The sequence below is a fragment of the Eschrichtius robustus genome, chromosome 10 (assembly GCF_028021215.1).
Source record: "Eschrichtius robustus isolate mEscRob2 chromosome 10, mEscRob2.pri, whole genome shotgun sequence".
NCBI lineage: Eukaryota > Metazoa > Chordata > Mammalia > Artiodactyla > Eschrichtiidae > Eschrichtius > Eschrichtius robustus.
The window spans coordinates 14247952-14273706 of NC_090833.1; the positions used below are offsets into that span (position 1 = coordinate 14247952).

Here is a 25755-nt window from a genome sequence, read left to right on the forward strand (position 1 = left end):
AGGGTAGGGTGTGGATGCGGGGAGCGGGGAGTGCTTCTTCCGGGAGGAGGCGTCTGAGCTGAATCTTAAAGAAGGACTAGGAGTTAGCTGGGAAGGGAGGCGGAGGCCAGGAGGCCATTTCACGCAGAGGGGAGAATGCTGGTCAGAGCCTTACGTTAGGAAAGAGCCCCTTGTGTGTTTGTGGAAACAAAACAGTTTGAGGTTCTCAGAGCATCAAGTGCAGAGCTGAAGTGCGGCGAGAGAAGAAGCTGGAGAGGTTGCAAGGGGCAGCGGAGGTGGTGGAACTCAGAGGGTAGCAAGGCCACTGAAGGCTCTGAGCGGAGGGGTGTGGTCACATTTGCATCCGAGAGCAGCCTGGGGCTGTACTGGAAAAGGGGATGGCAGAAGGACGAGAACGGAGGCAGGGAGGCCAGTAGCTGGGGTGAGAGCCCCCTAATTCAGAAAGACTGAATTGGAGCAGCGGTCACAGTAAGTAGGAGTGGAGGGGTGGGGCTTATTCAAGAAATACAATTAGAAATAATTAAAAAGTAGAAGTGAATTAGGGGAGATTTGATGATTAGATGTAGGACTTGAGAGAAGGAGCAGTCAAGGGTGACTTCTGGCTGCATGACTGGGGATATGGGGGTGCCACCACCTCCCTTAAAAGCGTAGAAAATGGAGGATCATGGTGAGATGGGGGCGTCACTGGAGGTGATGGGCCAGTTTAGAAGGTCCCGACTTTGAGGAGCCCATGGACCGTTCAGGTGAGAAGTCCAGGAGGCAGCTAGATATGCGAATCTAAAGCTTGGAGAAGGCCCAGGCCTGGAGGTATAGATCTGGGAGTCACTCGTATACAGGTATGAGTGAAAATTCTGAGTGTTGATCTACTCATCCAAGGATAGCGTGGGGTGGGAAAGGAGGCTGAGCGTCGGGCCGCAGGGGACAGCAGGTTTCAGGAATAGGGAGAGGAGTGCACAAAGGGGGCAGGAGGAACGGCTGCAGGAGTGGGGCGCTAACCAGGAAACTGGGGTTGAGGAAGCCGAGGAGGTAGGAGTTTGAGTAACCACCAGTGTCAGCCGCAGCGGAGATTTGGTTCCTAATCGTGGTCCGTGTGATTTGTCTTGTGTGTTGGGAGTTCAGGGCCCAGTGGTCGTCGGAGACCCTCTGCTGTGCAGGGCACCAGTGGTAGGGCAGTTCTGGCTGCTGGCAGAGTCCAGGGTGTGGCCAGGGGAGTTCCTGGCTGACTCTGGGCCAGAGGAGAAGGTCACTGCGGGGTGAGGAGTTCTGGGAAGAGCCAGGCTCGGTGGTTGGGTGGCTCATCTCTGTGGACAATAATAGTGACTCTTAGCGTGAGCCAGGCAGTACTTGAGCGCCCGTGCCTATGAACGTTGTTCAAGCCTAACAGTGCTGTGGCGGGGTGAGTGGTCGTATCCTCGTTTTATAGTTGAGGGAATTAAGTCTCAAAGAGGTGAAGTGCCTGGCCTGAAGTCATCCAGCTAGTAGACAGCCAAACTAGAAATCCCACTTTTCTGACCACAGAGCCCTCAGTTATAAGCACTCCCCAGTTCAGCAGGAAAAGCTTTTGGGCTGAGCACAGAGAGGAGAGCCCAGTTGCATACTTGGCTGCTCTTCCTTATTTTTACCCAGATTGAAGAACTTAACTCTGAAATTGAAGAGCTCAATGCTGCCTTTGCTAAAGCCCGAGAGGCCCCCCAGAAAGCACAGATCCAGAAATTCCAGGTAAGTGTTGGCTTTGTTTGAAGTGGCTATCTCCATGATCCTTACTCCTGGTGAGGTCAGGGCTTTGCAGCTGAAAGGAACCAAGGGAGCTCTGAGTGGTCTTTTTTTTTTTTTTTTTTTAAATTTATTTATTTATTTATTTTTGGCTGCGTTGGGTCTTCGTTGCTGCGCGCAGGCTCTCTCTAGTTGCGGCATGCGGGGGCTACTCTTGGTTGCGGTGTGCGGGCTTCTCGTTGCGGTGGCTTCTCTTGTTGCGGAGCACGGGCTCTAGGCAGGCGGGCTTCAGTAGTTGTGGCTCGCGGACTCTAGAGCGCAGGCTCAGTAGTTGTGGCGCACGGGCTTAGTTGCTCCGAGGCATGTGGGATCTTTCCGGACCAGGACTCGAACCCGTGTCCCCTGAATCGGCAGGCGGATTCTTGACCACTGCGCCACCAGGGAAGTCCTCTGAGTGGTCTTTAGTAGAAGAGTTCACTCAGTCTAATTAAAGGAGCGTCTTCTGCAGCTTTGGGTGCTTCTCCAGCCCCTTCCTCAGTATGACAGTGATGATGGTGACAAGTACGCCCATAGTTAGGAGTGCTGAGCTTAGGCTGTGCCAGGAGTAGACCGTGCGAGATGTGTGGATTATCTCATTTAATCTTCACCACCCTGTGGGGAAGGTAATTTTCACCCCCCTTGTATTTGAGGGGTTTTTGAAGTTCAGTGAGGGTATACAACTTATTCACGGTCACACAGCTTTGCAAATGACAGGACCAGGGTTTAAATGTAGTAATCGCTGCTAATAAAAGCTGGCATTTATTGAACATGTGCTATGTGTCAAGCCCTGTGCCAGGTGTTCTCCGTGGATTAGCTCAGTAAATCTGTACAACAGCGCCATGAAGTAGGCACTGTTAATATCCTTGTTTACTGCTGAGGAAATCCAGGTTCAGAGATTCAGGTAGCTTGCTCAGGGTCACAGAAGCGGTAAGTGAAAGTGCTAGGATTTGACCCCAGAATCAGTCTCACTCCCAAGCCTGTGCTTTTCCCTTCACCCCCTACCTCTCCTCACCTGGCTTGCCTGCTCCCTGCCAGGTTTCTGTTCCAGGCTTTGGTTATTTGACCCGCCTTTTTTTTATCCCCGCCAACGTTGTGCAGCAGGGGCTCCTGGTGGTCATCCCCTTGATCTTCCCTCTTTCTTGCTACTTTTAGTTCTGTGTTTTGAGTTAACATTTTCTGCCCATGTTTCTAGTTTCCCTCTACAGTGTATACCTGTTACTAATAACTAATGAATCAGTAATGCTCCATCATGGGATTAAGCCTATACTGCCTTAAAGCTCCCCCCTCCCACTTCTTCCTCCCGTGTTGTTTTTGGTGATAAAGTAGAAGTTAGGAGTTAAATCTAATTTAAGACTGTTTGGTTCCTCAGATTCATATCCCGTGCCTTATCTTTTCAGAGCTTTGGTTCACAGTAAGAGTAATTGAAGTAATTTGGTTTAAGTCCGGGCGCACTAGAAGCAGAGACAAATCTGTCTTTGGACTCTCAGACTTGCCTTCCCACCATTTTGACAGTGGTTGATGAAATGGAGCTGAGGTTACACTTTACACTGAGGTTTTTTTCCTTGCTTAGAAAATAACAAGCCTTAGAAGCTGAGTTCTTAGCAAAACCGTCCATATTTCCCATTCCTTGAGGGAAAAAAGTGTATGTTGGCAATTGATAAGCAGAGACCAGACATCCTTACGTGTTGTGATAGTTTACTTGTTGTTGGGCCTTGAAGGAAAGAAAAGAGTCTTATACGTTTACGTGTTACCCAGACTTGTTACATCCATTGATTAATTTCATAACCCTCAGTCCTAGTCTAAAAGTGATCTTTGAGGTCTTGTAGTTTACAGTGTTGGCCGGGTTTCTCATCTTGCAAAGTATGGAGATCAGACACTGTTGAAATTCCTCAGGTTCTGCGTGGCACGTTGGCTGTTCGGAGAGCACTCATTTAATGCTTACCCACGGAGGCAGAGTGCTCACCCGTTTGACAGGTTGCCAGTACTTGAACTCAAAGTCCGGCTCCAAAGTCTCTGCTCTTTCCATTTTTCTGATTATGTGTGTGAGTCAATACACACCAGACCCTTATATCGGCTAATTCATTGCGAGGTATGTATAATTTGAATATTGCACAGACATTTGAAAATGCATTGTCTTTCACATTTTGGGACCTTTTTGGGATGTCACATGATTTGAACTAATTGCAGCATGAGTATAAGAGCTAAAGCTCACAGGGGTGGCATCAGGCGTGACAGTGAAGCAGCAGCAAGTGGTATTCAGACTCTTGGAGCAGTTGCCACAGTGCAGAGAGGTAGATTCTAATCACAGGTGTGACTCTGCGAAGGTTGCAGTGTGGCCTGCCTGTGCTACCTCGGAAGCCATTTAAACAATGTATTTTCAAATTGGAAGCAGCGGTCATGTCTCCTCCCCTCCCTGCTCGGCTTTATAAAAGTAAAATTGCACATGGCAGGAAACTCATAAAATATTTAAAATGGTGGAAAGAGGTTGATAAAAGTCACCAGTAAACTCACGTCTAAAGATGCTCACTGTTAGCACCTTGACCCTTTTCAAAGCATATTTGTACATGTATATAATATATCACCTTTGAAAAATTAAATAGCATTATAATATGTATTTTGTTATATAATCTCTTCTGTTTTCATTTAACATTCTTTCCCTGGCAATATATATAGAGCTAACCAATCTTTAACAAAATATATTTTGAGATAATTGTAGATTCACATGCAGTAGACTTCTGCATGTATACTCTTTACCTAGTTCTCCCAAAGTTGGCATCTTATGTGACATAGGACAATGTCACAACCAGGATGTTGGTGCAGTCTGTTGACCTTACTCAGATTTCAGCAGTTTGACATGCAGTCATTTGTGTGTGTGTGTGTGTGTGTGTGTTGTGTGTATCTCTGTGCTTTTTATACAGTCTTTTTAAACAGCTGCATATAGCCCATTGTATGTATGTATCGTATTATTTTTACTATGAAGAACCTGGGGTGGGACATGAATTTGAATCCTAACTCTGCTTCACTAACTTGTATCATCTTGGGCAAGATATGTGCACTCTCCCAGTCTGCTTGCGCATTGTAAAATCTAGATAGTCACATTTATGTCACATAATCCTTACAAGGATTAAATAAGAGCATGCATCTGGGCACAGGTGGTAACTCAGTAAATGTTAACTCATCCTTAAGTTGGGTGATGTAGTTCTGGCATAAAAATATAGTAGTTTTTACTTTGGTCTATTTTCAGATTCTCAGTTAATGGTGTTATACACACAGCTTTTAGTTTGAGGAAACTCTCCATATTATCTCTTGATTGGGAATGAAAGATAATGGCGTAAGTGATGGAAAAGGGAACCTAGATTTATTTATCCTGCACCTGCTGAAACGGGACTTTATGTGTCATATTTTATCTTCACAACAACCCTGTGAAATAGAGATCATTCTCACACATGAGGAAACAGAACTTCAGAGAAGTTAACTTCTCCCAAGTCACACAGCTAGAACTGGTCTTTGAACTCTGGGCCTTCTGATTCTTTCTTTATTGAACTCATCATGTTTCTGTACTGTGGGGAAGAACAATTTGTTTCATATTATTCGGGCTTTAGTTTCTTTTTTTGGGGCGGGGGGTAGGGGGGTGCTTTAGTTTCTGACCATGTCTAACTGGGTCAAGTATTTGCCACCTGATTTATAAGCACCTGACTGGTGTTATAGAATCTGAAAGTCAGGGTGTCTTGCAGGAAAAGGTAAAAAAAAATTCTCCAAAGACGTTTTCCAGAGGGCCATCTAAGGGAAAATTAACATGGAAAGTATTTTTATGAAGTGAATCGAATGTTTGTATTTGAATTCTTCGAGCTTAGATTTTTAAAGAGGCTTTGTTACCGTTATTTACATGATAATCCCACAGAACTTTGATCACTTTATAATATCTATTATTTTAGTATCAACCATTGCTATTCTTTGTTTAACAAGCCCCTAACTGGTGTTCTCCCCTTGAATTCAGTCTGCTTGTTTTAATTTTTTGTAGTTTATTGGTGTTAATTGGAATCTTCCCTGGAATGGGCAAGACAGAATAGTGCTCTGGGAAGAACACAGGCTCTGGAGTCGTTTGAATCCCGGATTTAATCACTTATGGTCTGATGACAGGCTAGTCATTTAACAGTTTTGGGCCTCAGTTACTTAAATAGGGATAATAATGTGTACTTTGTAGGGTCCTATGAGAGACTGAGATATAATATGTGTAAAAGTGCCTGGTTTAGCCCCTCATGCATAATCAGTGCTTAATAAAAGGTAACTATGAAAATTGTTCAAGGTGAGCGTTTTCCCAAATCATTGTTTATCTTCTTTTCTCTTTTTTGAGTTTATTTAAATAAGCACTGCCCCAGATACATTTTTTGGGTGGGCCCGTGACCTAGGTTTCCCGTTTCTTTTTATTTATTTTAATTTTAAAGGAAACTAAAACAGAAGCTTCTATAAAACCTACTTTGGAATTTGAATGGCTTTCTCCCTCAGCCTCTGTTGCTGTGTCCTAGACAATAGTTGGGGAAGCATGGGACCAGATGGCTGGGTTGTAGGGGCCCGGGAACAGCGGAACCCCTCTGCCTCCGGAGTGACCGTGGTTGTACCCACCTCTGCTGAACAGCTAGGACTTCACTGTCGACAGAGGCAGAGATGGATTTCTTGGGAAGGCCCGGAAGCTGGGGCCAGTCCCTTTACTCCACGGTCTGAGCTGCGACCTTGACAGCTCGAGTGTCCCTTGCTTTAAAATTTTTAATCTTGTCCTCAATCTAATTCAAAAGACAGATTTTTTAAAAAGTTAATTTTCTTCTGAGTGTAAGTATTATATATGTTTCAAAAATTTTTTCAGAAGACTGGCAAGAAGGGAAAAAAGGGAAATCAGGAAGTCCCCCAACCACTATTAACGCCTTGTTGTTTTTCCTTCTAGGCTTTCTCCTACGCATAGATTTTATTTTTTAGATCATTTACAGTTTGATTTTTTTTTAATTTATTTATTTTTGGCTACGTTGGGTCTTCGTTGCTGAGCGCGGGCTTTCTCTAGTTGCGGCGAGCGGGGGCTACACACTTCGTTGCGGTGCGCGGGCTTCTCATTGCTGTGGCTTCTCTTGTTGCGGAGCACGGGCTCTAGGCGCTCGGGCTTCAGTAGTTGTGGCTCGCGGGCTCTAGAGCGCAGGCTCAGTAGTTGTGGAGCACGGGTTTAGTTGCTCCGCGGCATGTGGTATCTTCCCGGACCAGGGGTCGAACCCGTGTCCCCTGCATTGGCAGACGACGGATTCTTAACCACTGAGCCACCAGGGATTTCTTTTTTTTTTTTTTAATGTAACATAGTGACTTAGAAATATTCACATATTATCAACTTTTTATAGATAAAGTTTTAAGGTTTTATTGTGTGGCTTTGTCATACTTTATTTGTTTTCATATTCTTGCACATTTAGGTTGTTTCTTATTTTTCACTGTTTTAAGTAATTCTTTGATGAATGACTTTGTATATAAGGCTTTTCCCCCTTATATTTTGGATTCTTGTCCGAGACTGAATCCTAGGAATGGAATTATTGGGATGATTGTGAACATCTTTATATAATACACATATACTTGATGTACATAGTCTGTCCACGGGGAGTTCTATCAATGTACATTCCTGCCAGCATATTTCTTGGCTTCTAGATGCTTGGTCAGTTCTTGGAACGTGAATGTTAATTGTGCCATTTCCCAATAAGCTTGCCAGCACTGGATATTCTCATTAAAACAATCTCACTTGTTAAGTGAAAGCTTGTTTTAATTCGCTCTTTTTGATTATTGGTGAGTTATGACATTTTTTCATATGCACGATAATCACATGTGTATTTTCTCTAATAAACTGTATTAATGAAATAAACATGTTCTTGACACGTGTAGACCTCCGACTCTGCTGAACTTGTAGCCTCTTGAGGCGGCTGTCGATTACCAGGCTGACTACTCCTTTTTCTCTAGATGACTGTGGGTTCATCTCCAACAGAGATGAACATTGCCAGTGCTTGAATCCATCTCTGCTTTTCAAATAAAATTCTTTATTTTCTATCTTTTAAAAATAACTTAATTAAATTGTTTTTTAAACTATTACAGAAATAACATGCTCACTAACCTTACAACATTTGAAAATACAGAGAAGTAAAGGAAAAAAATCATCTGTATTCCCACCCTACTAAATACGGTTACTATTAACATTTTGTGCTTTTCGTTCTCATCTTTAAAAAAAAAAGTTCTTTTACACAATAATTGTAGCCTTTTCCCCCTTAACATCACCGTCATAACATAAACACTACCCTGTGTTATTTCAAAACTTTCATATTATTTGTGCTGTGGGTCCTGAACGTTATGTTAATCTCCACCTCCCTCCACCCCACCCCGACCAAAAAAAAAAACTGGTGAACCAGGAGCACCGATTTCTTGGTTTGTTTACTGAGCTGTGAAAATCAGCCCAGCTCCCCTTCCCCTCCTCTTCTTCTAGGGGTCTGAAGATTATGAGGCTGCTCTGTTAGAAAAGGCAGCCCTTTTGGCTGAGCTGCGCTCAGAAAACCTCACCAAGAGCACAGAGAACCACAGACTGCGTAGGAGCATGAAGAGAGTCACCCGGGAGCTGAGCGACCTGCAGCAGGAGAGGGAGAGACTGGAGAAGGAGCTGGGGGCAGCCCACCGAGAGAGGAGCAAGGGAGACCGCATCACCCACGTGAGTGCCGCTCGGCCCTCGAGACAGCGGGCAGGGCGCTTGGGCTGGCCGGGGCTCTTTGGCTGTTTTAGGGAGACAGATATTCATCGCCGAAAACTTAGAAAAACCGGAAGAATATAAAATATTTCACTCACCATCTCATCACCTAGAAATGACCAGTCTTAGCTATTTGATGTTCCGGTCCTTTTATTCTCTCTCTGTCTCTCTTTCTGTCACACACACGCACACACACACACACACGCGTGCACATCATTGGTGTCAAGCTGAAAATGCATTTTTGTATTCTGTTTCTTTTTCTTTTTTTCAATTCAGTGCTCTCCCTTTGGTGTGGGGCCGTCATGAGTGTTCTTCAAAAACATGTTTTTTTGTGTGTGAACATAATGGTTCATCACTTGAATGTGCTACAGTTTCTTTAACTAGTCCTTACTGTAGGATGTTTAGTTCATCATATATATATATTTGCCTTACAACAAATGCTGCAGTAAACATCCTTGTACCTAAATATTTATCCGCTGATTATTTCCTGATAGAGGTATAATTACTGGGTCAAAGAGTATGAATATTTTAAAGACTGTTTTATAGATACACCCAAATTGTTCTCCAGAAAGATTATACCACGTTTCCCTAGGTGAGAGTGATCTTTTTTGAAGACTACTCTATTTAGCATTGGATGTTAGTATTTCAGAAATTCTCTCTGAACTTGGTAGACAAAAAAGTTTACCTTCTACAGTTTCTGTTATGTTTAAACGTAAGTATTCAGCATCCTGAGGTCACATCCAGATCCACAGCCTCGGTGCAGTCGGGTAGCATAGGGACTGAGTCTGACTGATCGTTGACACTCAGGTTAAACGAGTTCCCTGCACCGGAGCCTGGGGCAGGCAGAGTCATTGGAGTAGAGAGCTCGAAGGAGAGCCCGCAGGTACCAGAGGTTAGTTCTCTGGTGGCTGCTGTTGGCAGGGACGGGACGTCAGGACCATAGTTTGAAATCCTAAGGCTGGCACTGACAAGAGGATTGAAATATAAATGTTTGTCTATTTTAACAGAAATTGTAATGAACATCAAGAGAGCAATAATGGAAACTTAGGAAAATAAGAAAATGTCGCCTATAATTCCACCACCCTCATAAAGTAACTCTGTTTTTCAGTATCACCCTTTAGTCCTGGTGCATTTGGGGCCCCAGTCCAATCAGAGGCTAAATACTGTTGTGTGTTCTTTGATCACTTTGTCTCTCATGGCCATCTCCCCGTGTTGTGTAGGCTCCAGAGCAGTCATGCTGAATGATGCATACGCTTCATTGAATAGACTTCACACGATTTACTTAATAATTTCCTGCTCTCTTGGACATTTTGGCTGTTTAAATAATGCCACAGTGAACATCTTTGGGCATAAAGGCATTTTTTTTTTTTTTCTTGAAATCCCAAGGATAGATTCTGAGGAGTGAGATTACTGGGTCAGGTGGTACAAATATTTTATACTAGTTAATCATGCTGCCAAATTATTTGTCCAAAGGGCTGGCCCAGTTTATGATGCCACCAGCAGCATTGGCATTTACCAGTTTATTGCATGTTATTAAAAGACCTGTTGCATATTTATTCAGTGTTACTGAACACCAGATGTATCTAGTTGAGATGCTGATGGAAATACATGGCATGAGCCCTGAATGTTTTATTTTTTCCTTAAGGGAGGTGAAAATGTTACACATGACAAAATGCAAAGCAGTGTAAAACCCAGAGCTAATTCATGCAGCTTACATAGTCAGTGCGAAAGATCCTTGTGGGACAGAGTAGTCAGGGAAACCTTCTAGAGGAGATGACACTTAAGTTGAGTGAGCGGTGTGAGGTCTGAGTCGTGTGCCTCTGTGGATGAGGTAAAGAAAAGACTGGCCAGAGGGTCCTTCTATAGAGGTCAGTTTTCATAACCAGTTCTTAGATCCTTCACTGTTGGATAACATTTTTTTTTTTTTTTCAGTTTAGTTTGTCCCCTCCATCCCCCTGTATCATATAAAAATATTTATTCAATACAAATTGGATTCGGATGATACACACACACACACACACACACACACACACACCCACACCCACACCTAGGTGTATAAAATACGTAATTGTTTCTTTACGTTATAACTTACACTTGAAGTGGCTTTATAACATTACATCAAGTGGATACGCTGTAATTTATTTACCAATCCCTCTATTGTCAGACAATGTTGGTTCCATAATTCACTTATTCATGAAAACCCTAGTGCTTCTAAAAGAATTTTGGACTGCTGTTGATGAGAAGATTTATTCCTAAGTAACATGCATACGTCTTCATAAGGAAGCAAGGAATGCTTGGCAAGGAATGGAAGGGGCATGTGACAGTGAGAGGGAGAGACTGGAGTGAAGTGTACTACGGGTGAGAGTTTTTTTTTTTTTGCTGGGGACAGAAACCCAGCTTTAAGTAACTTAGGCAGAAAGGGGAATGCATTGCCTTGGGTAACTAAACGGCTGGAAGGACAGGGGTGACAGAACTCTGCCGGGACCGAGTCTGTGTCTCTCTGAGAGCTGGCTTCTCTTTCTTGCGTCCTCTTACTCCAGCTCCAAGTGGTTGGACCCACCATTGCCAGCCCTGCTGGGATCACAGCTCCCTAGTTTAGTACATGAGATGAAGGAGGACTCTCACACCCCACTACCCCTGTCGTCCCCTGGTCGGGAGGGCCAGACGGGTGAGGTATCGAGAGGCCCGACTTGGGTCACATGCTCGTTCTTTGTCAGAAGTGGGTGTGTGTGTGGTTGTGCGTGTGCGTGCGTGTGCGTGCGTGTGTGTGTGTGAGCTCGTGTATCATCACTGGCAGCTTCCCCTAGAACCACATGTTCGGAGGGAGTGAGCAGTTATCCAGAGAAGGCGCTGCTTTGTTTCAGGGCAGTGGGCACCAAAATAGCAGCTGTGCCTCTGGATGCTCACCTCAGGTGAGCGTGCCTGTGACTCAGGGCTTCCTAGTGTCTCATCACGGCTGCTTTTCTACATTGAGTCATGCATGTTTCTGATAAGACGATCTGGCCGTGGTTTCTTTCTTTTTGAGCATGTATTGCATCACAACGCTATCTCTGCTTAACTTCTGGTTTTATCCTCAGAATTTGACTGTGTCCATCTTGTGAGCATGCTTTGCACCCGATCTTGGGGGCACTGGCCTGTTCAGGGTCTGGGGAAACCTGCTGGGGTGACTTTGCCTCATTGTGCTAGGACGCATGCAGAGGTAGAGTGTAACCCACCAGCCTTGCATGGCTTATCAGCTGGTTCTGGTAACTAGGCTCTTTAACTAGAGCCTCCCACTCACCAGCTGCTATTGCTGTTGCTTTTGGATTGAAAGAAACAAAACCCCAGGCCTTTTGGTGGCCTCTGTGTCTGGCTTGGCAATGGAAAGGACTCCATTCATGCATTCAGCCACATGGAACGCTTTGTGCAGGCCCTCAGCTCTGCCTGGGGACAGTTCCGGGACGGAGATAGGAACAGAGTAACCACGGGAGCGCAGAGCAGGATCGGAGAAGGCTCCCCGGGAAAGTTAACTTTCGAACTGGTTCTGAAGTGTGAGTTGAAGGTTACGAGCTAGGCGAGGCAGAGGAGAGTTTCGTGTAGGAGGTGAAGGTACACAGATGTGAGAGAGTATGGTGTTTGGGGGAAGAGGAGTTTGGGGCTGTAGTGAAGGGTGGCTTTAACCTAGAGAGAGGTTGAATTGTAGAGGGCCTTGGATACAGAGTTTGGGAGTGTGGACTTGACCTACAGGCAGTGGGGCCCCTGTCGAGGGGGAGTTAAGCAGAGGATTGTTGCAGTTTAGAGAGACTTGTCTGATGGAGGTCTGGAGAATGGGTTGGCTGCGGAGAGCCGGGAGACAAGAAGATGAGAAAAGGCACGTGACGTGTGTCAGGCTCCGAGAGGTCGGGGATAGAGGGGAAAGAGGAAGGACCTGCTCCTCTGTAATGGAGCCGCTCAGGTGTGGCTTCTGGGCTGCCTGGGTGCATATACTAAAGCTCCCCTCCAGGACTCGGGAACACTCAGCATTTACTCAAACTTCACTGCATCCCACAGGCAGGGCTGCAAAACACCGGTAAGAAAATGTGTTCCAAACACTGGTCTTTTTCTCAGTCCACATTCAGCTCAATCCTCAACACCACCCTGTGTTAATGAAAACTGCTGTTACAGAGTGATAGAAATAAAGCAGATACGATTTCTTAGGTGTATTCTTCTTCAGTGTACTTTACAGTTAATCCAAGGACTGCCTGTCTTTCCCTTGGTGCTCACAACCCTGTGATTGGGCATACAAAAGGTTTTTCCCATTTTACAGATTAATCAGAGCCTCAGAATTCTTTTTTTTTTCTTTAATAAATTTATTTATTTATTTATTTATTTTTCGCTGCGTTGGGTCTTCGTTGCTGTGCGCGGGCTTTCTCTAGTTGTGGTGAGCGGGGGCTACTCTGCATTGAGGTGCACAGGCTTCACATTGCGGTGGCTTTTCTTGTGGAGCACGGGCTCTAGGCGCACAGGCTTCAGTAGTTGCAGCACGTGGGCTCAGTCGTTGTGGCTCGCGGGCTCTCGAGCGCAGGCTTAGTAGTTGTGGCGCACGGGCTTGGTTGCTCTGTGACATGTGGGATCTTCCCTGACCAGGGCTCGAACCCATGTCCCCGGCATTGGCAGGCGGATTCTTAACCACTGTGCCACCAGGGAAGCCCCGGAGCCTCAGAATTTAAATGGTTTGATCATGGTCACATAGAAAGTGATAAATATGTGACATGGATCCAAGTCTGTGGACTCTCAATTTCAGGACTTTGCCTAAGATACCACGCTGAGGCTATGCCAAACAATATTTATGTTAAGAATATTGTGCTTTTAGCAAAAAGGAAGATTGATACAATTTCAGCTTTTCAGCGGACTACAATAATCCATTTTCAAGACTGCCCAACTTGAAGTATTTTGGTTATTTGAAGCTTTCAGACTTGTAATTTCTTTCTGTGTTTCAAAAACATTTTCAGAGGTTTATGGAAAGTCATAAAATTAAATGAGATTAAAGGCATTAGGGTCACGGAACAATAAGGGTGACCAGTGAAATGGAGGCAGGTGAGTGAGGAGAAGTGCCACTTATGAGAGCTGTCACAGTGCTGAAGAGGGGGACTTAAAATCCAGCTGGGGCTCCTGGCAGCAAAAGGAAAAAGGGAAATTCAGTTACAAGGTCTCCGGTGTCTATAAGAAGCACACGTTAAGATAAAGGGACAGCTTTTGCTGGCACTGAGGCCTGAGGGAAGTATTGCCTCTGGTGGGTTTTTATAAAGAGTTCTCTGAGCAGTATACAGACTCTTCGACAATACCCCATTCAGTAGAAGCAATTTTGCACAGGGCCAGATCAATGTCATCCAAGTCGGTTAAGCTTGTAAGTATTAAGGTTTTCAGTCCCCAGGACTCTGTCTAGCTGTTTCCCATTATTCCCGTTTCTTGGACAAGAATTTCAAAATAAGTGGGAAATACTGCAGCCCTGTTGAGAGATGATCCCCAACTCAAAGCCTTTGCAGTGGTCCCCTGTCAAGCAGTATGGGCTTTTGTAGCATTCCCTGAATTCTTTCTGATGGCAAGCCAGCCTCTCTTGGATGTGATCAAACCATCCTTTGCTCATGCCAAAAACATGTATTGCCGTCTCACTGTGCCTGCTCTTAAGCATTTTGGAGGGAGACAATGCCTGTCTGAAAATGCAGCTTGGATCCGAGGCATCTGAATTCACTGTGTCTGATGGTGCGTGAACACTGAGACGTTCGGCTGTGCGAGTCAGTTCTTTGTTTGTTTGTTTGTTTTAATTGCCTGTGATTGCAGTGACCTAGTAGTGCCAGGCAACTCAGCATGTGTGGTAATTTGCAGTTTGCTCATTTGTTTATTCAAGGGACATTTATTGAGCACTTGCAGTGGTGCAGGCACTGTGGTAGGCTTGAGTGAATCCAAGCTTTGGCTTCTACCTCGTAGTCTTTTATGAAAAGAAAGGTCAAAAAGTGAGGGTCTCGTGGATAGATTCCCTTTATTGTGTTATACCTCCTTGCCACCAGAGGGACCCGCATCCCTTCAAAGAAATTCAGGAGGCCTTTGCAAAAAACAAACAAAAACCCCCAGTATTCCCAAGTCGGTGTCCTAACTGTGATGTTTAAAATGTCCTAGCTTCTGTGGCCTAACAGGAATGCCGCTTGGATTCTCACATCCTTGCCCTCACATCTCTGGCTTCGATACCTTGTTTGGCTCCAGAGACTCAAGGCACTTCTGTGTGTGTGTGTGTGTGTGTGTGTGTTTGTGTGTGTGTGTGTGTGTGTGTGTGTGCGCACGCGCGCGTTTGGTGGAGGGTGATAGAGGTAAATCTTGGTTTTAGATTTGCTGTCTCTGGTTCAGGCGTTCTGTGTGCTGCTCGGGGTGGGTGCGGGGAGGAGAGGAGCAAGTCATAGTCTTTTTCTTCTCCTTTATACGCACCGTTTATTAGACACTGGTTTAGCCTGTTCCCCAGACTGTCTCATAATGCTCTCATCTGTTACGAGACCTGTCACCCACTACTCTGACAAGTGTGTGCTTCAGTACCTGCGCCCTTTGCTCTGTGGGGATGCATTTGCTGGCTACAGCCCAAAGATCTAATTAAAGTTGTACCCGTCACCCAGCTGGCTAATCCTGTGTGCTTTGACAGGAGCGGGTTTAATTTCAGGGTGGCTCAGCCTGAACCCCTCGGGTTCTCACATGTGTTTGTTGATGGATAGCTCCAGATGAGGTTGCGACAGCATTCCGGACATCTTTTGGTGAACCGTCATCAAAACCTGGCATTTGGAGACAGTGTCTGTAGGCTGTAGGCTAGTTGGTTTAGGGCTAAGACCACAGACCTGAGGTAGTGTTGATTTTTACCAAGGGTCAAAGCTCCCCCCGCCCTTTTTCTTAAGGTCAGGTGTAAAGATTTTGAGTCGGTATCCTTGTAGAATGTGCAGTTTAAATGACCTGTGTGGGAGAAGTTTTGTCTTTGCAAATTCCAGTTTCTCTTAAGAGAGGCACAATGCAGAGACTTGGGAGTCAGACCGGATTTGAATCCCGGTTCCATCGCTTGCTAGCAGTGGGGCTGGGAACCAGCTACTTTGCCTCTGCAGACTGTGGTGTCCATTTCTTGTCAGAAAATCAGACATCAGTTGTGAGGATTCTATGAGATAAGGTATAGCACTTAGCGTTACACCTGGCGCATCATAAGTGATCAATAAATAGTAGCTGTTTTGTTGATGGTGATGACGTCACTGCCTTGGGTGCTAGAAACATAGCAGTTTAGTGGGTATGTTTGGGACAGGGGAAAACAGTGCCGGACTTGGGTTGGAATCTCAGCGTCAGCAGGTGCTTAACTCTGAGCTTCCAAGCCAGTTACTTAATTTTTCTAAACTAATGTTTACTCCCCTAAAATGGGGTTGATGATATCTAATTTAGGATTAAATAAATGGATAATAAAATTTAATGCAGGAGTAAATGCCCACTGTGGTTCCTGGCTCACAGAGCGCGATGCTCATTACATTAGATTCCTTCCTTTCTTTCCTCTTTTCCTGCTTTTAATGGGGTGGCAGGTGCTGTCTCAAGACTTGGGGTGACACAGCCCAGCCCACTAGACTCTCTAACAGGCGCTGCTGACTAATGAATGTGTTCTGCCTTTTCACCAGTCCAGGCAACAAAGCTGTAAATTTCTTCGTTGATCAGCACTCACCTCTCCTCTGAAGAAAGTGCCTGTCTGTTCCTTTTCAACCGATTAATCCCTCTAGGAAGGGCGTCAGAACCGTTTTCGAGTGACAGACCCTGGGGTGTGAGTGCCTCCTGCGTGGGCCTGCTGGGGAAGCTGGTTTAGAAGGCTGTTCCCATCACTTTTCACAGGGAATTGCTATCGTCTCTCTGGGGTGCAAACAGAGAGGCCTTCCCTTATCTCTGGTTCTTCCTTCATAATTTCTGTGCTAGGCTCTGTCCTGGGCACTGAGAGTACAGGACTGAATCAAGTCAGACACAGTCTCTGAAGGGATCTAGTAGAGAAATATAATAGAAACGCAGACAAGAGCTAATTAAAGTATAGCACGATGAGTGCTGATAGAGGGATGGCCCAAGTGCTTTGGGAGCACAGAGAATGCAGCTGTGCTGAGAGAGGTGCCGGGGAGGGGGAGGCAGGCTTCACAGAAGAGGTGGGTTTGAGCTGAGACCCGAAGGATAAGTAGCAGTTTGCCTGGGGGTAAGGGGAACAGGAGATGGAAATGCATTCCTGGTAGAGGGAAGGCCTGTGCAAAGGCTGGGGCATGAATGAGCCTGGCACAGGGGGAGCGGGGAGGGGGCTGGAGGAGAGGGCAGGTGTGTTCTGCTGCATCGTTCAGGTGGGCTTTTAGAGACGTGTGGTGCCTCGCCTGCTGCCTGACAGCTGGGCCTCGACCCCTGCGCAGCTTGAGCTTCCCCGCCTTTGTCCGTTCGTTCTTGCCCAGCTTCCTGGTGGAGCTTACACGGAGCTCCCTGCTCAGAACTGCACCGCTCGCAGCCAGTACCACGCATGTTTGTTGGTCTCTTTGGCAAGGACTGTCTCATTTCAGTGGTTTCTGTTTATTTATATTTTGAGCATATGAATTCTTTGTTCAAATGAACTCTTCTGGAGAGAAAACAGAAAAGTGGCGCTGCTCAGGGTGGGGTGAGGTGAGGCAGGAGGCCTGGGAGCCCCTCTCTCCCCACCTCGTCCCGCTCCTGCCTCAGCCCCCAGGAGCCACGAGGCTCCACAGAGCGTGGCTGGAACGCCAGTATCTCCTGCTAATTCTGGAGATTCTTACATCACTGAGTGTCTGTACCTCATTAAGATTTTGGAGAAGTTTCCTTTGTATATTTAAAGGTAACCACTGAGCACTTTGACAAGCTTTCTCACAGTGAAACCTGATAAGATGGAAATTTGATGGATGAGAACCTTCTCATTCTCCATCTGGCTAGAGATAAAACAAACCAGCTGCCTGGAGAAGGAAGTGTGAGGGCCTGGCTTTTCATTTCTAACGTGATTCTAAGATTACAGGGATATTTTATTTTTCGTACAGCCCACTTTAAAAAAAAAAAACAAAACTGCCCTAAGAGAGCTCTGATATGCAAAGGCAACGCTCAGCTCAGTGCTGGCCCAGAGTGTGCCTGGGGATCTTCAAGGAATATGGCCCATTTGGGTGGAAATTGAGGCAGCTCAGTTCATGGCATCATGCAGACTTGCTGGGGCCACTCTCACTTTAAAGCAAGATGGTGGCCTGGTGTAGGATAGGGGTCTTCAAACTTTTTCCCCTTGTCTCTTTGTTCAGAAGCAAATAAACAGATGTACGTAAGGGAGCTCTGCAGATTCCTGCATTAAAACCAAATATAAATTTCCATGCTTTTCCCCAGCCAACTGACTCAGTTTCTGGAGCAAGGCCCGGGAACATGTAGTTAGTTAGATGATGCTGATAGCCGGCCAGGCTTGGGCATTGCTAATCCGAGGGCTTCGCAAGCTCGGTTTGAAAAACCACTAGTTTAGTAAAAAGAACACAGATAGACCTGGCTTTAAATCCTGATTCCACCACTTTTTACTTTGGTTAAGTTGCTTGAGCTCTCTGAACTGCAGTTTCCTGATTGGTAAAATGGGTGTAATCAGAACCTCTACTTCGTAGGGCTGCTGTGAGAGGTGGATGAGGTGTGATGGATGTAAAGTGCCCAGCACTCTCCGAAATGCTGTAGAGGTTTATAGAAAAAAGTGGTGGGTAGCATTTTGGGAGGATGATTGCTGAGGGCCAGAGTAATCAGGGAGGGCCTTGTTCGAAGGGGTGGCCCTTGGATTGGCCCTTGTAAGATAAGCGTGCTGTCTCCAGGCAGAATTGGGGAGATGTTATTATTTTGTTTCCAGGTGGAGGGGACGGGGTGGAGGCAGGTGGGGGCCTGGAGCGCTGATGGAGCAGTTGGGTGAGATAAGGCTAGATAGAAGGTAAGCTGGAGCCGCTGGAGGGAGCCCACCAGAGGGAGCCCAGAGTGACTGCTTGTTAGGTAGCTTCGTCCTGCAGTTAACTCAGAGTCCCTGAAGGGTTCTGGGCAGAGATGTAATGATCAAAGGAATGCATGTGGTTTGGTGGGTGAACGCGGAGTCAGGAGAGCACTTAGACAGCGGTTGCCGTCGACCAGATGGGAGCCACGTGCTGAAGAAGGCAGTGCGGTGGGCTGGAGGGAGGGAGGGGATACTTCTCTTTCTAACCCCCAGTACTTCAGCTTCGCCCGTCCTCCCTTCTAATGCCTCCTCCAGGGAGGAGGAGGGGCTGATCTGCTTAATCAGAGTCCGGGAGATTCATGGGGCCGTCCTTGCTCATGGGTTACTGGACCTTAAGAACCCAGCTTCTGGATTCTTCTGCTTTCCTGCTGCAGACCTAGCCGGGCTTGGCCCTTGCTGGGCCGGCTGACGTCCTCATTTCCCCAGTCGTCTTCTTTTTCCACTTCTGCCTCTCCTTGAGTAAGAGGACTCGGACGGCTCCCTTAAGCTGCATATCCCCTCCCTGTTCCCCCCTGCCCCTGCCCCCACCCCCCAAAAAATAAACAGCCCTCAATTTTATTCGAAAGCTCTACTCTGGATATGAGATTGTTCAGACTTGTACTTTGCTTTTCAGTCTGCGATTGTTTCTTACGTTCAGTGCCTCTGAGAACTCTGGGGGTGTGGGGAGGGCAGTAGGAGTGGATGGCAGGGCAGGACCTGGGCACTCATGGCCGTGTGGAAGCATCAGAGCCTCACTCTTCATCTCTCACGGGCTCTGTGTGGAGGCTGCGCTGGACCTTCAGGCCTGGGCCTCCTGTTGGATGAGGAGGTGTGTGTGAGAGGCCGGGGGAAGAGCTGAACCTTGGATGGCGATGCTGTGCCCGGACGAGGAAGCGTGGGAGGAGAGGTCATTCTGGAAAGGGGGGGTGGGTGGGGTGGGGGCTGTAGGGAGAGGCGGAGGTGACACAGTATCGTCTCCTGGGCACCTGCTTCTGTGCCGGGCACCCATCTCTCAATTAACCCTCCAAGGATGCTAGGAATCTATATTAGTATCTCCATTTACTGCAAAGGAAACAAAGATTTAAGTTATCCATCTCTGGCCGCACAGCTAGTTAGCAGTAGAGCCAGGGTTCAAGGCTAGGTCTGCCTGTCTTCACAGCCCAGAAATATTGAAGGAGGTTTGGGGAAACCACCCAAGTTTATCAATTTTCGTTTCTGATTGTTTTGCTCAGGCGAGACATGCCGTTTCCATACCTCCCCTAAACATTTATTATAACTTTGCTGGTGCCGAGCCCATGAGCCCATCAGCTGTCTCTGTGTTGCCATGGCAGCCACTCCTCCTCAAGGCCACCTTGGCACACATTTCCCCCCTCCCTGCAGTGGTCCTTTGACTTTAAGCCTTCTCCGACTGCTCTTCATGTGAGGTCCGAGATCCTTGGTCCTGCCTCGTTCATTAACTGGTTTATTCCATCCATCCCGAGTCCTTGAGAAACTATAAAGTTAGCTCCGGGGAGTGGATTATTGACCAGTGGAAGCCCGTGTCGCAGGGTGGTTTTATACTTTCTTTGGTTTTACCAGTAGTGCCTCTGAGTGGGAAGAGCACAGAATGTGAGGTCAAACTGACTTGGGTTTGAATTTCAGCACCGGAACTTTCTTGTTGTAAAGCTTTGTGAAAATCTTTTAGTCTCTACAAGCCCTAGGTTCCTCTCTGTAAACACAGGACTAATAATACTTACTGTGTAGGCAGTTTTAAGAGTTAGAGATGTTTTATGTAAAAATGCCTTGGCCCTGGTAAATAGTAGTTCTGTTACTAAGCTTATAATAAGAGAAACAGTTTGTACTCTTTGGTGTCCTGACTTTCCTTGAACTCCTGATTTATGCTGAGAGCGCTCTACCCCCCAAAATGTACAAATGAACAAATTTCCATGGACTCCCAGGGACCTGTTCAGCGGCCCTCAGGTTAAGAACCCCCCAATCTGGAGGTATGACAAAACTACACGTCCTTGGTGGGATCCTGGAACAGGTACGTTGTTTTCACGTTGTCAGCTCTATTAGGTTGAGGGATATATGAGGGAGAAAAGCAACAACATAGTGGCTTTTATCACTTAAAACATGTAAGAAGTTGTTAACCTAGGTTGCTGAATTAAAAAAAAAAAACAAAAAACAAACAAGAACTGGAGAATGGAATAAACGATTGCCGAACACACGCACATACACAAAAACTTGACCAGACATCAAAATACGGGTCTGATAGGTGTTTTATAAAGGAGGGAACTGAATCTGGGAAATGATGTAAGTGGACCTGTAATTACTGTGCACATGAGCAGTGTATACTTTTTACTTAGCATAATACACATTCTAAAATTAAAAAGTAGACAGGATCTTTCTAGGATGGCAGGTGAATTTCTTGTGAATTTAAAGATATACCTAAGTGGCTTAACAACAGATTTCATGGTCCCTTTCTCAGCAGTGTTCAGGGGGAGGTTTGTTTAAAAGCAAGTGTCAGATGACCATTGAGTGGATTGGGATCATTGCATTAGTGGCTGATAACGAAGAAATCCAAACCCTTGTCATTGTGTGGAAGTGAACTGAGAGGCTTGGAATCAGACAGGTGCTGTCCCTTAGTGACTGTGGTTTTGGGAGAATTACTTTACCTATCTGGAGCTGTTTCCTCGTTCATAAAATGGGAGCAGTCCCATCTACCTCCTTCGTTTATTCAGTCATCCAACAAATATTTACTGAGTGCTGTTTTGGTTATCTATTGCTACATAACAAATTACCCCTGAACTTGGTGTCTCAAAACCTTACCATTTTATTATATCTCATGATTTTGTGGCTTAAGGGTTTGGGCAGGGCTCAGCTGGGTGATTTTCTGCTCTCCATGGCCCAGGTCACTCATGGCATTCAGCTGGTGGATGGGCTGGTCTGGAGGATCCATGACTCTTCACTCACATGTCTGCTGCCTTTTGGGGGATGGCTGGAAAGCTGACACAGCTGGGATTGATTGTCAACTGGAGCACCTGTGTGTGGCCTCTCCCGCATGGCAGCATTAGGGTAGTCGTGCTTTTTGGATGGTGACTCATAGTTCCAAGAGACACGAGTTGGAGGCTGCCAGTTTCTTAAAGCCTGGACCCAGAAACTGGCTTAGTGTCACTTCTGCCATATTCTATTGGTCATGGTAGTCACCGCACTGCCCAGACTTAATAGGAGGGGACACAGACGCCACACCTTTCAGTGGGAAGGTCAAAGAATTTATGGCTATCTTAAATCTGCCATGAGTGCCTACTATGTGCCAGGTACCATTCTAGGTGCTGGAGATACAACAGTAAACAAAATACACAAAAATCCCTGCTTTCATGGAGCTTACATCCTGGCAGGGGAGACTACAACCAAAACATACACATAATTAAACACCGTATTAGCAGATGCTGTGAGGAAGAATAATGAAGGGAAGGGCTATGGGGAGTGAGGTTGCGGTGGGACTCGTGGTGGTTATTTCAGGTGGGATGGGCTTGGGAAGACTGGACTGAGAAGTTGACATCTGAGCTCAGACTTGATGGAAGTGAGGGAGCAGCCTTGGGGAATTTTCCAGGCAGAGGAGCAAGTAGAAGAGCCTTGAGCTGGGAGTGTATGTGGCATGTAAGAGGGACGGCAAGAAAGCCGGGGTTGCCAGAGCGGAACAAGTGAGGGGAGAGCAGCGGGAGAAGAGGTCGGCGAGGTAGTGGGGGTCCAGGTGGAGTAAAGCCTTGCAGGCCACGTGGGTTGCGAAGGTTACGTGGGTTAATGTGATTTGACATACCGCAGCTTTTCTTACCCATAGAACCCAGGTGTGGGCGGTCCCGGGTGTGGGCGGTCCTACGCTACTGCCCACCAGCCGTGGCTGCTCCTCTGCGCTTGCGCACGTCTTCCTTCGGACTAGGACAGCTCGCTAAGCGGTCAGGAAGGCAGAACGATCACGAAACGTTCATCATCTGCCTGTTCTCTGGTAGCATTAGTAAGACTGATGGACTTTGTCCTGGTGGCCTTTCTGATGTCGGGGGACTGTGAGAGAGTGTGCGAGTGTGTGTGTGCTTGTGTACGCTCACCGTGGGCGATTCTTGAGAGATCGGCTTTTCCGTAGAACCGTCCTCGAAACTATTTTCATGACTGGCTGAAGACAGTTTGCACAAGGGGAAATCCAGATAGTCAGATATATCAACGCTGATGGTGGGGGCCGTCAAAGACATGCGCATTCAAACTCTTGTGAAGGACCTCTTGATACCAATTAAACTAGCAAAGATTTAAGAAAATAGCAGTGCTGGTGAGGTTGTGGTGAAGCAAGAAACTTAGGCATTGTTGGTGGCATTTCAGCCACTGTCTTTTGGGAAGAAAGTGAATTCTTTTGTAGAGAGAATCCTCGAACCACGCTTACTATTATTACTCTTTGGCCTAGTAATTCCACTCTTGGAGATTTAGCCTAAGAAAACAAACCAGAAGTTAGAAAAAACCTGTTTTATGCACAGAGCTATTCTTTGCTCTATTACCCGTAAGAGCAGACAGAGACGGTGGGGAAATAGGAGAGGCAGGATACTCTCATTAAAATGGATAGATAGGAAGACTGTGTGGTATCTTTCACTCAGCATCACCCGGTGACCTCATCTAGCCTTTCTCCTGGACTCAGAGGAGGAGAGCCAAGTTGTAAGCTCAGGCCCAGCAGCTCCGTGGACCTCGGTCTTCTTTGTACTTTTTTTTTTTTTTTTTTTAATGATTATTTTCTGGACGTTATACTCTTAAACTTTTCTTTTTAACGTTAAAGATTTTTTCTTTGTGTGTCATCATTGTTTAACTGGTGTGTGCTCTTTGTAGCTCATGGTGTAATGGAATAAAGTAACATTTTTGGGAAAAAATCCAAACCAAAGTTAAAATTGTATAAAAATTATGGCTGCAGATGGACAAGGGCTGACAGGAACGTCTGCAGTGGGAAAAGGGCTTAATTTGTTGGCCCAACTGTATTGTGGGAGAATGTTTTTGTTCTTTAGCTTTAGAATTCTGTTACTGTTGCCTTAGTATTCTGTTACTGTTGCCTTAGTATTATTTGTGTAATAAGATCTTCTTTCCTCCCTTTAGAATTGAATTTCTATTTACATTTATAATTCATGATAGGTTCTTGGTCCCCTTGTTTTGGATTAAAGGCTTAGGACAATCTTATCATCATCTGTTTGCCCAAGAAAAAAAGTAACATTTAATGTTTTAAGTGGTTTCTCTCTTTTTAAAAAATGTTACTTTAAAAATGTTTACTTTATCCCCCATTATGAACGTGGTCTATACTTAGTATAAAATATTTTAAAAATTGAGAAAAAAATAATTGAAAAGATCATCCATAATCATGCGTTTTGGTAATTTCTTTCAGGTTTTTAATCATTGCTTTAAAAAAAAAGTACTTATTAAAGAAAAACGCAAATGCACAGAAAAGGAGAGAGGATAGTACATTGACCCTCTGGTACTTGTCACCCAGCTCAGCACTCATAAACTCATAGCCAACCTTGTTTCATCTATAGCCTCCTCCCAACTCCCTCTCTTTCAACACTCAAGTATTTTAAGCAATTCCCAGGCATATTATTTTGTCGGTTTTTCAGTATGTTAAAAAAAATTTTTTTTTTTCCATTTCAAAAAGGTTAATAATTTCTTAATATTACCAACTAGCCAATTAATGTTTAGATTTCCCTGTCTTATTTAAAAATTGTTGTAAACAGTTTGTTCAAATCATGATCTGGACGTTGTACTGATTGATAAGTCTCTTTTTTAAAAAGTTTTACTTTTGAAATAATTTTAGACATAAAGATTCGAAATAATAACAGAGTTCCCATATATCCTTCGTCCTGCTTCCCCAATGTTCACATTTTACATAACTATGGAACACTCAACAGAATCAGGAGATTAACACTGATACAATATTGTTATCTGCAGACTGTATTTGAATTTTGCCAGTTCTCCCATTAATGCCCCTTTTCTGGTCCAGGATCCACATTGCCTTTAATTGCCATGTCTCCTTAGTTTTGTCTAATCTGGGACAGTTGCTCGAGTCATTGTCTTTTGTGACCTTGACTCCTTTGAAGAGTACTGATCAGTTATCTTGTTACTGTCCCTCAATTTGGGCTTGTCTGATGTTTCTCTCGTGATTAGATTGAGGTTATACATTTTTGGCAAGAATAGCATAGACGAGATATGTCACATCTGGAGGTGCATAATGTCAATCTGTCTTGTTTCTGGTGAAGTTAGTGTTGGTCACTTGGTTAAGGTGGGGGTCTCCTGGGTTTCTCCACAGTAAAGTTACTATTCTCCATTTGTGATAAGTATTTTGGGGGGAAGTACTTTGAGACTATGTAAATGTCTTGTTTCTCCTCATACTTTTAAGAATCTTATTGATGACCCTTACCCTACAACAGTCATTACTGTGGTGTTTGCTTAGTGGTGATTTTCCATCATTCCTTCTACACTTATTAGTTGTAATTCTACTGTAACAAAGGGCTGCCCCTTCTCCTGCAGTTATTTATTATATAGTTGTTTATATCAGTATGGACTCATGGATATTTGTTCTATTCTGTAGGTTGTTAAGCCGTTACTATCGTGTTTTATTTTCTTGTTCAGATTGACCCAGATATGGCCATTGGGAACTCCTTCAAATTGATTCCTGTGTCTTTAACATTTCTTGAGCACTTCCACACTTGTTAGGGTCACAGGATGTCCTGGACTCTTCTTGTATTTTCCCTAACCCAATCCTGGAATCAACCATTTCTCTAAGGATCTCTGGTTTCTTTTATTGGAGAATGATATTTAGGAACCAAGATCTGAATGACAGGTATCCTCATTACTACTGGGGTGTCAGTACTTCTAAGCCTTGGCAGTAGACAGAGCTTGAAAATATGTTTGCATACATGCACATACATATCTGTATTTATTTCTATGCCCATCTCTGTGTGTGAGCGAGTGTGTGTGTGTGTCTGTGTGTGTGTGTGTGTGTGTGTGTGTGTATTAAGAAAGGGAAGCTAGAATGAACTCAGAATGAATCAGTAGAATCAGTATGAATTTGTGAGTTCACGATAGCCTTCCCTAACTTTCTTAATTATTATTATTATTATTATTATTATTTTTAAAATTTATTTATTTATTTTTGGCTGTGTTAGGTGTCCGTTGCTGCGTGTAGGCTCTCTCTAGTTGCGGTGAGCGGGGGCCACTCCTTGTTGCTGTGCACAGGCTTCTCATTGCGGTGGCCTCTCCCACCGTGGAGCATGGG

At 45.2% G+C, this 25755-nt stretch overlaps 1 protein-coding gene across 6 annotated transcripts in view; it reads left to right on the forward strand.

Moving 5' to 3' along the window:
- The window catches only part of CDK5RAP2 (CDK5 regulatory subunit associated protein 2), a 182187-nt gene that overhangs the window by 53666 nt on the left and 102766 nt on the right, over positions 1–25755 (forward strand). For 5 of the 6 annotated variants that reach the window (XM_068552134.1, XM_068552136.1, XM_068552135.1 and 2 more), the window contains 2 exons: positions 1627–1719; positions 8252–8470. In XM_068552134.1, the coding sequence (XP_068408235.1) occupies positions 1627–1719; positions 8252–8470 (312 nt within the window). The remainder of the gene's footprint in view (positions 1–1626; positions 1720–8251; positions 8471–25755) is intronic. The other variant, XM_068552138.1, reaches the window with a different exon arrangement.